Source organism: Rutilus rutilus (assembly GCF_951802725.1).
Source record: "Rutilus rutilus genome assembly, chromosome: 3".
In the NCBI taxonomy this organism is placed as follows: domain Eukaryota; kingdom Metazoa; phylum Chordata; class Actinopteri; order Cypriniformes; family Leuciscidae; genus Rutilus; species Rutilus rutilus.
The window spans coordinates 510121-527349 of NC_140211.1; the positions used below are offsets into that span (position 1 = coordinate 510121).

A 17229-nucleotide genomic window follows, 5' to 3' on the forward strand; every position below is an offset into this window, starting at 1 on the left:
ACTTCTAGGGTGTGGTTAGGGGATTACTAGGGTGTTGTTAGGGGATTACTAAGGTGTTGTTAGGGGATTACTAGGGTGTGGTTAGGGGGTTACTAGAGTGTTGTTAGGGGGTTACTAGGGTGTGGTTAAGGAGTTACTAGGGTGTTGTTAGGGGATTACTAGGGTGTGGTTAAGGAGTTACTTGGGTGTTGTTAGGGGATTACTAGGGTGTGGTTAGGGGGTTACTAGGGTGTTGCTAGGGGATTACTAGGGTGTGGTTAGGGGGTTACTAGGGTGTTGTTAGGGGGTTACTAGGGTGTGGTTAGGGGGTTGCTAGGGTGTTGTTAGGGGGTTACTAGGGTGTGGTTAAGGAGTTACTAGGGTGTTGTTAGGGGATTACTAGGGTGTGGTTAAGGAGTTACTAGGGTGTTGTTATGGGATTACTAGGGTGTGGTTAGGGGGTTACTAGGGTGTTACTAGGGTGTTGTTAGGGGGTTACTAGGCTGTGGTTAGGGGGTTACTAGGGTGTTGTAGGTGTTGTTAGGGGATTACTAGGGTGTTGTTTGGGGGTTACTAGGCTGTGGTTAGGGGGTTACTAGGGTGTTGTTAGGGGATTACTAGTGTGTGGTTAGGGGTTACTAGGGTGTTGTTAGGGGATTACTAGGGTGTGGTTAGGGGGTTACTAGGGTGTTGTTGGGGGTTACTAGTGTGTTGTTAGGGGACTACTAGGGTGTGGTTAGGGGGTTACTAGGGTGTTGTTAGGGGATTACTAGGGTGTTGTTAGGGGATTATTAGGGTGTTGTTAGGGGATTACTAGGGTGTGGTTAGGGGTTACTAGGGTGTTGTTAGGGGGTTACTAGGGTGTGGTTAAGGAGTTACTAGGGTGTTGTTAGGGGATTACTAGGGTGTGGTTAAGGAGTTACTTGGGTGTTGTTAGGGGATTACTAGGGTGTGGTTGGGGGTTACTAGGGTGTTGTTAGGGGATTACTAGGGTGTTGTTAGGGGGTTACTAGGGTGTGTTTAGGGGGTTACTAGGGTGTTGTTAGGGGGGTACTAGGGTGTGGTTAGGGGGTTACTAGGGTGTTGTTAGGGGGTTACTAGGGTGTGGTTAAGGAGTTACTAGGGTGTTGTTAGGGGATTACTAGGGTGTGGTTAAGGAGTTACTTGGGTGTTGTTAGGGGATTACTAGGGTGCAGGTGAGAGTGTGTGTGTGTGTGTGTGTGTGTGTATGTGTATGTGTGTGTGTGTGTGTGTGTGAGAGAGAGGTGAGAGAAACGCTGCGGTCAGAGTCACGTCTGACTCACCACACACACCTGAGTGTGATATATATAGATACATGTGTACAACAGGACAGACAATCACTTCCTGCTGTGTGTGTGTGTCTGTGTGTGTGTGTGTGTGTGTGTGTGTGTGTGTTCATACTTATTCATCTTATTTGTTCTGCATGTTGTTGTTTTTTGCTAAATATCAGCGACCTCATTTAAATATGCGCTGTATGTCATGCATATGCATGTCTCCACTGAGTCGACTCTGTGAAAAGGTAAAAAAAGAATTTGTTATTGGAAAAAAGCTAAGAAACAATTTTCACACAAAAATTGCTAGTAAATTATACAAATAATTACAGAGAAACAGCAAGTAAAGCACTGAATTAAATGTGAAATTGTAAAGTATAAATGATTGATTATTTTATTTACAACATTTTACAGTGTACGCGAAACACACAATCGTACGCACGGCTGTCCTGTAGAGATTCTGATGGGCGAGGAGTTTATCACACTCACTTACTTCGGTTACTAGGGTGTTGTTAGGGGATTACTAGGGTGTGGTTAGGGGGTTACTAGGGTGTTACTAGGATGTTGTTAGGGGGTTACTAGGGTGTTGTTAGGGGGTTACTAGGCTGTGGTTAGGGGGTTACTAGGGTGTTGTAGGTGTTGTTAGGGGATTACTAGGGTGTTGTTTGGGGGTTACTAGGCTGTGGTTAGGGGGTTACTAGGGTGTTGTTAGGGGATTACTAGTGTGTGGTTAGGGGTTACTAGGGTGTTGTTAGGGGATTACTAGGGTGTGGTTAGGGGGTTACTAGGGTGTTGTTGGGGGTTACTAGGGTGTTGTTAGGGGACTTCTAGGGTGTGGTTAGGGGATTACTAGGGTGTTGTTAGGGGATTACTAAGGTGTTGTTAGGGGATTACTAGGGTGTGGTTAGGGGGTTACTAGAGTGTTGTTAGGGGGTTACTAGGGTGTGGTTAAGGAGTTACTAGGGTGTTGTTAGGGGATTACTAGGGTGTGGTTAAGGAGTTACTTGGGTGTTGTTAGGGGATTACTAGGGTGTGGTTAGGGGGTTACTAGGGTGTTGCTAGGGGATTACTAGGGTGTGGTTAGGGGGTTACTAGGGTGTTGTTAGGGGGTTACTAGGGTGTGGTTAGGGGGTTGCTAGGGTGTTGTTAGGGGGTTACTAGGGTGTGGTTAAGGAGTTACTAGGGTGTTGTTAGGGGATTACTAGGGTGTGGTTAAGGAGTTACTAGGGTGTTGTTATGGGATTACTAGGGTGTGGTTAGGGGGTTACTAGGGTGTTACTAGGGTGTTGTTAGGGGGTTACTAGGCTGTGGTTAGGGGGTTACTAGGGTGTTGTAGGTGTTGTTAGGGGATTACTAGGGTGTTGTTTGGGGGTTACTAGGCTGTGGTTAGGGGGTTACTAGGGTGTTGTTAGGGGATTACTAGTGTGTGGTTAGGGGTTACTAGGGTGTTGTTAGGGGATTACTAGGGTGTGGTTAGGGGGTTACTAGGGTGTTGTTGGGGGTTACTAGTGTGTTGTTAGGGGACTACTAGGGTGTGGTTAGGGGGTTACTAGGGTGTTGTTAGGGGATTACTAGGGTGTTGTTAGGGGATTATTAGGGTGTTGTTAGGGGATTACTAGGGTGTGGTTAGGGGGTTACTAGGGTGTTGTTAGGGGGTTACTAGGGTGTGGTTAAGGAGTTACTAGGGTGTTGTTAGGGGATTACTAGGGTGTGGTTAAGGAGTTACTTGGGTGTTGTTAGGGGATTACTAGGGTGTGGTTGGGGGTTACTAGGGTGTTGTTAGGGGATTACTAGGGTGTTGTTAGGGGGTTACTAGGGTGTGGTTAGGGGGTTACTAGGGTGTTGTTAGGGGGGTACTAGGGTGTGGTTAGGGGGTTACTAGGGTGTTGTTAGGGGGTTACTAGGGTGTGGTTAAGGAGTTACTAGGGTGTTGGTAGGGGATTACTAGGGTGTGGTTAAGGAGTTACTAGGGTGTTGTTAGGGGATTACTAGGGTGTGGTTAAGAAGTTACTAGGGTGTTGTTAGGGGATTACTAGGGTGTGGTTAAGGAGTTACTTGGGTGTTGTTAGGGGATTACTAGGGTGTGGTTAGGGGGTTACTAGGGTGTTGTTAGGGGATTACTAGGGTGTGGTTAGGGGGTTACTAGGGTGTTGTTAGGGGGTTACTAGGGTGTGGTTAGGGGGTTGCTAGGGTGTTGTTAGGGGGTTACTAGGGTGTGGTTAAGGAGTTACTAGGGTGTTGTTAGGGGATTACTAGGGTGTGGTTAAGGAGTTACTAGGGTGTTGTTAGGGGATTACTAGGGTGTGGTTAGGGAGTTACTAGGGTGTTACTAGGGTGTTGTTAGGGGGTTACTAGGGTGTTGTTAGGGGGTTACTAGGCTGTGGTTAGGGGGTTACTAGGGTGTTGTAGGTGTTGTTAGGGGATTACTAGGGTGTTGTTTGGGGGTTACTAGGCTGTGGTTAGGGGGTTACTAGGGTGTTGTTAGGGGATTACTAGTGTGTGGTTAGGGGTTACTAGGGTGTTGTTAGGGGATTACTAGGGTGTGGTTAGGGGGTTACTAGGGTGTTGTTGGGGGTTACTAGTGTGTTGTTAGGGGACTACTAGGGTGTGGTTAGGGGATTACTAGGGTGTGGTTAGGGGGTTACTAGGGTGTTGTTAGGGGATTACTAGGGTGTTGTTAGGGGATTACTAGGGTGTGGTTAGGGGGTTACTAGGGTGTTGTTATGGGGTTACTAGGGTGTGGTTAAGGAGTTACTAGGGTGTTGTTAGGGGATTACTAGGGTGTGGTTAAGGAGTTACTTGGGTGTTGTTAGGGGATTACTAGGGTGTGGTTGGGGGTTACTAGGGTGTTGTTAGGGGATTACTAGGGTGTTGTTAGGGGGTTACTAGGGTGTGGTTAGGGGGTTACTAGGGTGTTGTTAGGGGGTTACTAGGGTGTGGTTAGGGGGTTACTAGGGTGTTGTTAGGGGGTTACTAGGGTGTGGTTAAGGAGTTACTAGGGTGTTGTTAGGGGATTACTAGGGTGTGGTTAAGAAGTTACTAGGGTGTTGTTAGGGGATTACTAGGGTGTGGTTAGGGGGTTACTAGGGTGTGGTTACGGGGTTACTAGGGTGTTGTTAGGGGGTTACTAGGGTGTGGTTACAGGGTTACTAGGGTGTTGTTATGCATTGTTATGCTATGCAGCGTTTGGCTCTGGTTCTTCCCTCAATGTGCATCTGTAGCATTTTTTCAGGTGAAAATGGTGCGTCTGATTACTTAGTAAAGCAGCAGCTCAACAACACACACGATCTGAGCGATTGTTCTCGTCTACAACACACACACACACACACACACACACACACTGACACACACATACACAGGTCTGATCAGGTCTGACTGAACTGAGGCATGGGTCTGGATCTGAATCCGGTCTGGGCGATTCTTCCTAATCACAGCTAATCTTTTCTTCCAGGTTCAAGCTAGCGGCAGAAGGATGTCTTCTCATGTTTCTGAAACGTGTTGAAAGTTCAAATAAGATGTTTTCCTTTCCATGTTGTTCATACTGTTGTGTTTTTGCCTCCTTTCAGTCGTCAGCCACAGAAGATCGATTTCTTGCTCTACTTCAAAAACCAAGCTTGGCCAAATTTGCCAGTAACGAGCCCCGTCCGCAAACAGGCCACGCCCACTCACAGGACTAGCCAATCAGAACGACTGCTGTTCCTCTAGCCCCTCCCACTCGAGTCAGCCCCTCCCCTAATCTTCCCACGTGGTTTCCTAACTCTTGTGTCTTCTTACTAACCAAACAGCTTCAGATTCTTCCAGTTTACTTTTCATTTTGACCTGTTTGTGTTCCTTTGAAACGACTAACATCGTGTCATTCACGGAATGTGGGCCATCTGTTGTTTTCTTCAGAATTAACTTGCGTACTGACGTACTAACCATAATAACAATACTGTTGTCATGTTTTTCTTTTGGTTGACAAATCCTTCAATGAAGAGAAAGAATTCTGTAAATTTGGATCTTTATTCCTTCGGGCAAAAACAAAATCAGGAAAAGAAAGAGCCAGGCTGGTTTAACCTGTTAACTGTCACTCGCTCAGAAGATCTGAACTTGAGCGTTTGCAATTCATGGTAAAGGCTTTGGAAAATAAATGTGTAAAAAACTTTATTTTATACATATTTTCGAAATAATTTGCCCTCTAAAACCGCATACGTCTAAATTAAATATCACCAAAATTTAGCCGGCGAAATGTTTTAAAGTACGGTTTCCGTTGTAACGAAGTGTTCAATTTCAAAACGGTTTTCACTGGATGAATTTTGAGCGTTTAAGCTTTCGAGCGACACCTAATCTGTGGTAATCACCGACAGTTAACAGGCTACGACCGCTGCCTTTTAAAAGACCTTTATTGACTTCACGATTTGTCATTATTCTATATATTTTCTTTCCCTTCCCTTGTTTTTTTCCTAAAGCACTCAGGCATTGGACACGCTATGGTAAACAAACTGCATTATATGGTAGATATCATTCTAATTGTCTTCTACTTTGGTTTGCCCTGGATTTCCGTTTCCTATTTCTATTCTGTTTGCTTATACTGACTACACAAATTCCCATTGGTATCAAGGTAGCAATGAAACTACAGAGATTCACTCTTGTCTCATTCAATCATCCTTTTCACTTTGTTTTGTCCATCCTACGCCCTCCCTTCCCTTCAGGAACCAGATCTAGAGTTAAATATTTGATTCATTATGTTGAATTAGTTCATGAAGAACTTGCAGAGTAATAGTAAACTCGAGTCTCCCGAAGAAAGTTTTACTGGATGAGGTGCTGATGGATCCAGTGGCAGACAGTATGGATGTAGCGCTCATGAAACTGGCCAGAATATTAATATTAATATGAGATATTGAGCTGAGAAACTCCTCCTGGTTCTCAGCATCTCGATCCATCATCAGCAGGTTTGATACCCGGCTCAAGGTGATGATCCTCGTCTCTCCGGCTGGATTTACTGGCGCTGGTTCAGAGTGGGTCGTAAAACACCCGTTACGAGATTTATCCAGCGGATCCGAGAGCGTTCGAATTCTGTTCTGGTGTTTATTCACTGAGGTCCGGCTGAGCGATGGTTTCATTAGTGCACATACCCATAGGGCAACTAACCTAATTATTAAACATGAACAATTCATTATTACTGAAGCTCAGTGGCTATAGAACTTCCCAGGGAGATGTTATCGATGCCGGGAAGATTTACACTGACATACAGGTGAGAAACGGACTGCAGATCTTCATCCCATCAAAACAAACCCCTGCTGCTTTACTATCACTTATATGCTTTTACAGGGTTTATTTGAATTGGCTTTTATTTTTATACTTTCAGTTTTTATTTGAATTTTATTTTAAGCTTTAGTCATTTTTTATTGAATTTTTTTGTAATTTTATATATATAAATTTAGCGTAAATTTTTATTTCAGTTTTACTTTTCGTAATTTTAGTTCTTAAACATGTTTATTTCAGTTAGTTGCCAAGGCAACATTTCTAATTTTCAGTTTTACATACAATATTCACATTTATATTTTAATGAACAGTTTTAAAAACAGTGAACTCAGTGTGAGGCGTGTGTCAGAGAGGACGTCCTTTACTGCCTGTCACTGGACTCGTCAAATGCTAGGCTCCGCCCCCTGCCCCGCCCAGCGCTGCATAGAATCAGGAGAATTTCTAGAATGTAGGAACTGTGTTCATTAACATCAATACTAACTCAATAACGACACTCTAACACACTCTTACTTTGGTATTTGTGTATGTATATGTTGCCCAGCACATATGCATATATGCATATTTATGAACCTACAGAGATGCATAAAGCCACGCCCCCAGTAACAGGGATAATTTGACATCAGTAAAGACCCTGCTTGTGAATAATAAAGGTGGCGAGGGCTAGCGTGACTGACAGGTCTCTGGCTCCTTCAGGATGATGTAATCAGCCCGGGCCGCTAGCATTAGTATGCAATTATCCAGATCTAATGAACTCTGGCAGGGGTTCGGCGCCCTAGAATAACAATATTTCAGGCCGGTCTGGGAGAACGAGCGATCGGGTTATTTGGCCCAATGCAGGCTGGGTAATTGTCATTCGGACAGTCCTAGATGACTGACAGCTCTCAGCGCAGATGAACGTTAGCATCGCTCATTTACACTCATCTGTGTGACGTTTCCGAGTCCTTTTGTGTGCATGCTTTCATCCGCTTGCAGCGAGAGGGAGTCTGCGATGCCCAGGCCGAAAGAGTCTCGGCTTGCACGCAAACCTGTGGACTTAAAGTGCTCATTTTGTTGTGTCCCACCCTCAGATTTAACCCCTTAATCAACTAAATGCCCTTTTCTTGCCATCTGTGCCGTGATGTGACTCAGTTACGACTCCTCTCTGCCATCGGCTGCTGAGCGCTTTTGCTCAGACGTATGATTGTGTCCATTGGTTGAACATTCCCATTTTGACGCCATCTTCATTTGCTCATCCAACTGCATGGCTTCTTCCCCATGTTGTGATGGTTTTTGGATGGTTCATTTTCCTTCCTCTTAACCTCAAAACCCACCAAACGTGACAATTCAAACTCTTTGTGGAATCAAATCGCAAAGGATTTCACCAATTGACTGCTACTACTCTACTAAATGACTAAAACCCAAATTCTGTTACTAATCCGAATGAAACCTTTGTTGTAACTGTACTAACAACCATTTTTGTGTCTGACCTGCTGTTATTTACTAAAGTACTAACCTCCAACCCCACACATACGAGCGGCTCACGCAGTCCCTCCTCCTCCTCCTCTTCCTCCTCCTGACCCCTCGATCTCACTAACTCACCCGAATCCTTTGGCTAGTTCAGTTCTGATCTCTCTCGACTCGCTCGCCCACTCCCCGGGTCGTTTTCCAGCTGCCAGCCACTTGTCGAAGGCCTCGCCGCTGGGGCGTTTCCCTTTGAGGGTTGATTTTGATCAATAATAAATGGGTTTTCATTGCAACGTGCAATTTCTCCTTTGTTTTTAATAGGTAAAGGTAAGTAATTGTCAAGAATATAAGGACAACAGGCCAGATGGCTGAAACTGAAGCATCTGGAGATCAGGTAAGGGCGATCACTGACTTTTAAGGACCAACATGATGCACTTCGGTTCGGCTGAGCTGATTGCAGTCTTTTGTTGTGTGTGGTTTCGGGATTTACCAGACTCAAAAATCCTTCTGTCATCATTTAAAGAGCACAAAAGAGGATGTGTCCGGGTTTGTTTTTTTTTTTTTTTTTTTTTTGTCTATGCAATGAAAGTCAAAGTTGCCTAGACAGCAACATTGTGTCAGCCCAGATCCGGCCCACATCTGGACCGTGTGGAATCCATGTGTATTGGATGTGGGCCGGATCTGGGCCGTGTGGAATCCATGTGTACCGGATCCGGCCCACATCTGGACCGTGTGGAATCCATGTGTACCGGATCCGGCCCACATCTGGACCGTGTGGAATCCATGTGTACCGGATCCGGCCCACATCTGGACCGTGTGGAATCCATGTGTACCGGATCCGGCCCACATCTGGACCGTGTGGAATCCATGTGTACCGGATCCGGCCCACATCTGGACCGTGTGGAATCCATGTGTACCGGATCCGGCCCACATCTGGACCGTGTGGAATCCATGTGTACCGGATCCGGCCCACATCTGGACCGTGTGGAATCCATGTGTACCGGATCCGGCCCACATCTGGACCGTGTGGAATCCATGTGTACCGGATGTGGGCCGGATCTGGGCCGTGTGGAATCCATGTGTACCGGATCCGGCCCACATCTGGACCGTGTGGAATCCATGTGTACCGGATGTGGGCCGGATCTGGGCCGTGTGGAATCCATGTGTACCGGATCCGGCCCACATCTGGACCGTGTGGAATCCATGTGTACCGGATGTGGGCCGGATCTGGGCCGTGTGGAATCCATGTGTACCGGATCCGGCCCACATCTGGACCGTGTGGAATCCATGTGTACCGGATCCGGCCCACATCTGGACCGTGTGGAATCCATGTGTATTGGATGTGGGCCTGATCTGGGCCGTGTGGAATCCATGTGTACCGGATCCGGCCCACATCTGGACCATGTGGAATCCATGTGTACCGGATCCGGCCCACATCTGGACCGTGTGGAATCCATGTGTATTGGATGTGGGCCGGATCTGGGCCGTGTGGAATCCATGTGTACCGGATCCGGCCCACATCTGGACCGTGTGGAATCCATGTGTACCGGATCCGGCCCACATCTGGACCGTGTGGAATCCATGTGTACCGGATGTGGGCCGGATCTGGACCGTGTGGAATCCATGTTTACCAGATCCGGCCCACATCTGGACTGTGTGGAATCCATGTGTACCAGAGAATGTGAAACCATGAGGGGGAGAAAATGATGACAGAATGATCAGTTTTAGGTGAATTTTTAGCTATTTTGTCGTGTCATCTTAATTTTAGTCAATCTCACACTAACTGACAGGACTTCTTATCCTAGTGTGAGTGCATTGATGATGTCTTGCAGTGTTGTGTGTTTTCATCAGTGTGTTTAAATCAAAATCACTTAGTTATAATGATCTCTCTGTTTTGTCTCGTCTTTGGTACCGTTGACATTCAAAAACCCTTCATTCATTGAGGAGATGAACGTTGAGTGCTGGTCCTTTCAGCAGTGAGTGTGTTTTACACTGCCGGGTTATAGTTGTCTTTTGTGCGGTTTGAAGCCACATTGAATCTTGCCTGTGGATTTTGTTTGAACTCCAATTGTGAGAGAGAAAGATCTGGAAAAAGAATCTGCTAAACTTGATTTAGATTCATTATGTGTAGTGGATTCAATTGTTTGAATGTGAGTAGATGCTCAGATACAAGCCTCCCAACATCTGACATGTTTCACCCTGTTTTTAGCCTGATGCTGGACGGCTTGAGTTTGCTTTGAGCGTCAGAGCGCTTTGTGTTATTGTGTGTTAATATAGTGTGTTTTTCTGAGTTTCAGCAGAAATCTGCTGCACTGTAACACGAATTTCTCTTCAATTGCATAACGTTTGGGGTCTCCTTCATAAAAATGTGTGTAGGATCCTCACTAAAAGTGTACGTGCGCCTGAAAGTCAAAAATGGCGTACACCAAAATAATATTCAGACGTATAAAAGCGTGTGTACGCCAGAACCTGCGCAAAAATCCACTTTATAAACCCCAGTCAGAGGAAGATTGTGTTCACATGCGTGTCCACTCTGAAATAACCATATGAGCTTACAACGCCTCGTTTTACTAAGCAGATCCTCATCTGCATATCATTTGCATATGCATATTCATCCATGTGATTCCATGTTTAACGGTACAAGACATTAGGAAAATATGAGATATGGATGTGCGTCACATTACATTGCTAAAAATAATTTAGTAGCCTATCCTTGCCTTGTTTTTTGAATAAATAAATCAATATAGTATAAAATACATTTCAGAGAAAGTTTTTCTCAATCTTTTACACTGGCCAAATAGTATTTTTAAACGTTTTATATTTTTAATGGAAACAGATAGGCCTTATTGTGCATTATTGATGATTATTTGCATGTACATATTTTCTCCGAGCAGGAGGTCTGCTATTATCATGCGCTAAACAAACATTAAAACACAGCATGCCTCAGGAAAAGTGTTCGAACGCAGAGCATACACTACAAATATTACTATTTATTAGAATATAAAAAATGTTGTAACTTCTCGGTAATGATTTGCTTAACTCCATTAATTAGAATGGCATATTTAATTTAAATGTGTATATCAGATAATTGTAGTCATTCTTTTATTTATTTAAACTGTTATTGTGAACATGAACTGTATTCATGATTAGGACTCATGAATATTAAAGTGGTTTTCCTTCATCTGCCGTCAGTCCCTCAGATCACCATCGGTGTCGTTAAACTGATCCGTCTCCAGAAAGATCAGAGTTTACTTACAGATGCACATTATACACAAGTGTGTTTATCACAGCGCATGCGTGTTGCGTACGGCTCTTTCAGGGCCTGGTTTGCATGGTAGGATAAATGTGACTTTTCAGTGTGACTTGTGACAGAAAAAATGGGACCAGTCACTGGAGGGCGATCGAGACTCTGGGTTTATGAGCTATACTGGGACCAACCACCAGGGGGGCGATCGAGACTCTGGGTTTATGAGCTATACTGGGACCAGCCACCATGGGGCGATCGAGACTCTGGGTTTATGAGCTATACTGGGACCAGCCACCAGGGGGGCGATCGAGACTCTGGGTTTATGAGCTATACTGGGACCAGCCACCAGGGGGGCGATCGAGACTCTGGGTTTATGAGCTATACTGGGACCAGCCACCAGGGGGGCGATCGAGACTCTGGGTTTATGAGCTATACTGGGACCAGCCACCAGGGGGCGATCAAGACTCAGGGTTTATGAGCTATACTGGGACCAGCCACCAGGGGGGCGATCGAGACTCAGGGTTTATGAGCTATACTGGGACCAGCCACCAGGGGGGCGATCGAGACTCAGGGTTTATGAGCTATACTGGGACCAGCCACCAGGGGGGCGATCGAGACTCTGGGTTTATGAGCTATACTGGGACCAGCCACCAGGGGGCGATCGAGACTCAGGGTTTATGAGCTATACTGGGACCAGCCACCAGGGGGGCGATCGAGACTCTGGGTTTATGAGCTATACTGGGACTAGCCACCAGGGGGGCGATCGAGACTCTGGGTTTATGAGCTATACTGGGACCAGCCACCAGGGGGGCGATCGAGACTCTGGGTTTATGAGCTATACTGGGACCAGCCACCAGGGGGTCGATCGAGACTCTGGGTTTATGAGCTATACTGGGACTAGCCACCGGGGGGCGATCGAGACTCAGGGTTTATGAGCTATACTGGGACCAGCCACCAGGGGGGGCGATCGAGACTCTGGGTTTATGAGCTATACTGGGACTAGCCACCAGGGGGCGATCGAGACTCTGGGTTTATGAGCTATACTGGGACCAGCCACCAGGGGGGCGATCGAGACTCTGGGTTTATGAGCTATACTGGGACCAGCCACCAGGGGGGCGATCGAGACTCTGGGTTTATGAGCTATACTGGGACTAGCCCCCAGGGGGGCGATCGAGACTCAGGGTTTATGAGCTATACTGGGACCAGCCACCAGGGGGGCGATCGAGACTCTGGGTTTATGAGCTATACTGGGACTAGCCACCAGGGGGGTGATCGAGACTCTGGGTTTATGAGCTATACTGGGACCAGCCACCAGGGGGGCGATCGAGACTCTGGGTTTATGAGCTATACTGGGACTAGCCACCAGGGGGGTGATCGAGACTCTGGGTTTATGAGCTATACTGGGACCAGCCACCAGGGGGGCGATCGAGACTCTGGGTTTATGAGCTATACTGGGACTAGCCACCAGGGGGCGATCGAGACTCAGGGTTTATGAGCTATACTGGGACCAGCCACCAGGGGGGCGATCGAGACTCTGGGTTTATGAGCTATACTGGGACTAGCCACCAGGGGGGTGATCGAGACTCTGGGTTTATGAGCTATACTGGGACCAGCCACCAGGGGGGCGATCGAGACTCTGGGTTTATGAGCTATACTGGAACCAGCCACCAGGGGGGCGATCGAGACTCTGGGTTTATGAGCTATACTGGGACTAGCCACCAGGGGGGCGATCGAGACTCTGTGTTTCTGAGCTATACTGGGACTAGCCACCAGGGGGCGATCGAGACTCAGGGTTTATGAGCTATACTGGGACCAGCCACCAGGGGGGCGATCGAGACTCTGGGTTTATGAGCTATACTGGGACCAGCCACCAGGGGGGCGATCGAGACTCTGGGTTTATGAGCTATACTGGGACCAGCCACCAGGGGGCGATTGAGACTCTGGGTTTATGAGCTATACTGGGGGGTGATCGAGACGCTTTGGCTTCACTTTTCAGGACTGGTGCGGCACGCTTGGTGAGGACAGGTGTGGCAAATAAACCAATAATCAGATAAAAGGAAGGGTGGGTTTAGAGAATAGGCAAGAGAGCACATGGTACATAGAAAGAAACATGACAAGCCATGCGTTCACACTGAAGTGAGACTGTGTGTATATGAAGTGATCTGGTGTACGGTCTCAGTTCTGAGCTAATCTAGCACAATCAGACTCGCCACACATTCATATTCTCTTTCACTAGCAAGTATGCTGTTTGATTTGATGTGGAGGGCGATTATGTTGGATTTCTGTAATGGCAGTCAGAGGTGTCCATTAGCCTGCGGTCAGTTTGTCGTTTAGGCCAGGATAAATGAGCTGCCAGCGCTCGTCTAATGCTGCATCAATATAATATCATTTTTACTCACCAGCTGACGGCTGATCAATGCTGCCAGATCTATTAGAAAAGCCCCAGGACAGCAAGATGGAGGATTTTATCAGGGAAAGTGATATTGTGTCTCACGGTCAAGAACTCAGTTTGGCTTTTCCAGTAACCAGCTAATATTGACAGAAGTGCAGCGCAGTGTTTAACGCCTCAGTGTTGCTGAATCACAAGCATCTCAGCACTTCACATCATTTGTTTTAGTGAACTGGTGTATTTAGACAAATGCTTTCAATGAATCGGTTCAGAGGTCAATCGGTAAGTTGGTTTGTGTTAATTTAGTTTTTTGTTATTTATTCGTGACTTCAAATCTGCTGTTTAGTGTCATGAGTTTGATTGAATTTTTTAGTTTGATTCTGTCGTGTTTCAATTGTTGTAAATAATTGATTCTAAATAATCCTTAAAATGCATTTACTTTAGAATAGTTTTTTGCCTTTTAAGGGCATATATATTTCTAAACATAATCTGAAAGTATGAAATGTGATTCAAGAGAGATTCTCTGAAAACATTTCTTATTATCTTATAACATGATCTTGTTTTATTAATAACATCATTGCTTATTCAAGAAGACGACAGACATATCAATCACGAAAACGACATTGTGCAATTCTGTGTTGTGGTGATTATCTGTAAGATAACGTCCATTGAGTTTGATCAGCCTGTAGTTCAGCATGAGTAGTGTGACTGTGGTCGAACTCGTTACTTGACCAGCTTGAGTTTTCGAGTGCTTTTCTGCTGACAGAAGCTGGTTAAGGCCGTCCACTGACTGAAGTGAAAGTGACAGTAAATGAGGTGTAACGCGTGTCTTCTGAGGACTCCTGTCTTTAACCCTAGATGAGTGTCGAAACATGAATGAATTCATCTGTGCAAATGAGCTGCTGCATGATAGCATCTGTATTCAGTGTGTGTGTGTGTGTGTGTGTGCGTGTGTGCGTGTGTGCATGTGTGTGTGGGTATGTGTTGTACAGTAGGTGTGGTTGATGTAGATTGTGTGTGTCAGGAAAAACATAACACTTCACTGCACACATTCTCTCTCTCTCTCTCTCTCTCTCTCTCTCTCTCTCTCTCTCTCTCTCTCTCTCTCTCTCTCTCTCTTCTCTCTCTCTCTCTCTCTCTCTCTCTCTAATGCTGTGCTTTGTTTTATTCATTTTATTCACTGTCTCCACTGCTGCATTACTGTAGTGTGTTTGTGGTGAACCACAGGAGCCGCTGTGATTTCTTTGCACACACACTGAGAGCGTTTTAAGCCGTCAGGAGGGCTTCAGTGTGTTTCAGTGAGGGATTACGCCTTCTTATCTGAACATGCTCTCTGTCTCGTCACCAGGGGTTTTAGGGTAAATAAGTCAATATATCTGCGAGACAAACGGCCCATTAACACATTATCAGCTCCGGCAGCCGTTGAGAGGCGGGAGCCTGAAGCAGGAGCAGGTTCAGATGCTGCGTATGGATTTCACAGGTTATCTGCAGTGCCAAGCAGAACCGCAGGGCTGACGGTGCTTTCTCTGAGATCAATCACCAGTTAACAACAGAAGCGCACCTGTGCTCTCAAACACACATATACGCTGCATTTATGCTGTGAGACTTAGGGCCCTATTTTAATGATCTAAGCACATGATCTAAAACGCACGGAACAAGTTCACTTAGGGCGTCCGAATCCACTTTTGCTAGTTTAACGAAGGGAAAAATGGTCAGCGCTCCCGGCGCATGGTCTAAAAGGGTTGTCCCTATTCTCTTAATGAGTAATGGGTGTGTTTTGGGATTTATGTGCGTTAAACCAATCAGAGTCTCGTCTCCCATTCCCTTTAAATGCCAGTTGCTCTCGCCCCATGGCGGATTCGCTATTTACATGACGGACTTTGATAGTGGAAAGACCGAACGCGTCTCCAGAGCGCAAACGGATCTGCTCGTGCGCGAGGTCAAAGTGGGCAAGCAGAACATCTACAGGACAAGCCAGATTCACCAAATCTTTATGGACACAATAATAATCTTTTACATTGTAATCCTTTTATTTTTAATATTTGGCATGTTTGTGTGCTGCTGTGTGTCCCTGTGTGTGTAAAATGCAGAGTGTACGTGCGTTGTGGACCCGCCTATAGGCGCACATTACTAACGCGCTCTTTAAATAACAAAAAAGACCAGGTTTAGCCCAGGGTTCAGTTGGTCAATGGCTCAGTCTATTTCTGTTGCCTCAAAATAGCAACGGTCCAACAATGCACCAGAACACACTCGTTCTCAGATCAGCAGCCCATGGGTCACAGATGGAGCAAATGCATTTGCTATTTAAACAACGTGGCGCAAGACGTGAAAATGATAACTGCGTCGGGCTGAAACTAGCAAAACACACTTGCATCGCGCTTGGCGCTGCATTGCACCGGGTGTATGATAGGGCCCTTAATGCTCATGCAATATTTAAATGTTTTTCTTTTTTTTGTTCTTAACTGACAGTGCACAGTGACCTAAAACAGTACCAGAATCATACAAAACGTCTCGGTTACGTATGCAACCCTCGTTTCCTGAAGGACATTACGTCAGAACGTTCTACGTTACTTCAGTACGTCTGACGAATGGGGTCCTATTCCAAAACGCCACAATGGCTGTCTTCCAGTGCCCTGTGCAAGCCACAGCTCCCTGTCATGAGGCCTACCCGTAGGGAGTTCCACTTCAAGGCAGAGGCGTGTCAGGTGGACAGGGCTCTAGCCGAAGTGATAGTAGTTACCACCTGAGGTGGCAAAGTACTTAAACCTTCCGCGTCCCGTCCAGGACCCACACGTGCAGGTTCCACAGATCTGGATGCGGGTGCCTGAGGGTGCCCCGTCCCTGAGAAAGGAGGTCCTTTCTCAGTAGATCTCAACAGATCTACCTGTGCGTCTCCAAAACGTTCCCAAATCAGCTGAACCGTCTGGGGATGGAGTCTCCACTACCTGGGGCGAGAACGCTGTCGTGAGAGCTTGTCGGCTCGTCGGTTTGACGGCAGGCCGACTGACACTCTGAGCGTGCCCGGTTGCCATGCCCATCTCGGGACTCGGTCGTGAAGCCAGTGCTGAAACGCGGTCTCATATGAAGCAACCGGAGAGGTGTGACTGCGGATGCCATATGCCCCAGGAGCCTCTGAAAAAGTTTCAGTGAGATCGCCATCTTGCCCTCGAATTGACTCCGCGTGCTCGCTCATAAGCTGCGCGAACATTGTGATCGAGTCTATTTCCATAGCGAGAAAAGAGATCCTCTGTACGGGAGAGAGTTTGCTCTTTTCCCAGTTGACCCGAAGGCCCAGTCGGGAGAGGTGCCTGAGCACAAGGTCCCTGTGTTCACACATCCGTTCCCGAGAGTGATCTAGAATCAGCCATCGAGGTAGTTGAGAAAACAAACGCCCTGCTCCCTGAGGGGAACCATAGCCGCCGTCGTGTAAGACAGTTCTGGGAGGTTATTATACCAAACCACTTTGATGAAAGACTTTGCTCTGGCATTTCAGAATGACCAAAACAGTATTTCAGATGCGCTATGAGATCGGATCTCTGGTTGGTCCACTTATGCCGTCCCATCGCAAATTCACATGTCTTTTTTGATGCGCAACGAGGAATTTGTTTCCATTGTAGTTTATGCACATTTTCTAA

General features: G+C 46.5%; 1 protein-coding gene across 2 annotated transcripts in view; it reads left to right on the forward strand.

The window, feature by feature from the left end:
- nrxn2b (neurexin 2b) overlaps positions 1 to 17229 on the forward strand; it is a 499069-nt gene that overhangs the window by 287474 nt on the left and 194366 nt on the right. For both annotated transcript variants that reach the window (XM_084404964.1, XM_084404965.1), the window contains one exon: positions 5720 to 5743. In XM_084404964.1, coding sequence (XP_084261090.1) covers positions 5720 to 5743 — 24 coding nt within the window. The remainder of the gene's footprint in view (positions 1 to 5719; positions 5744 to 17229) is intronic.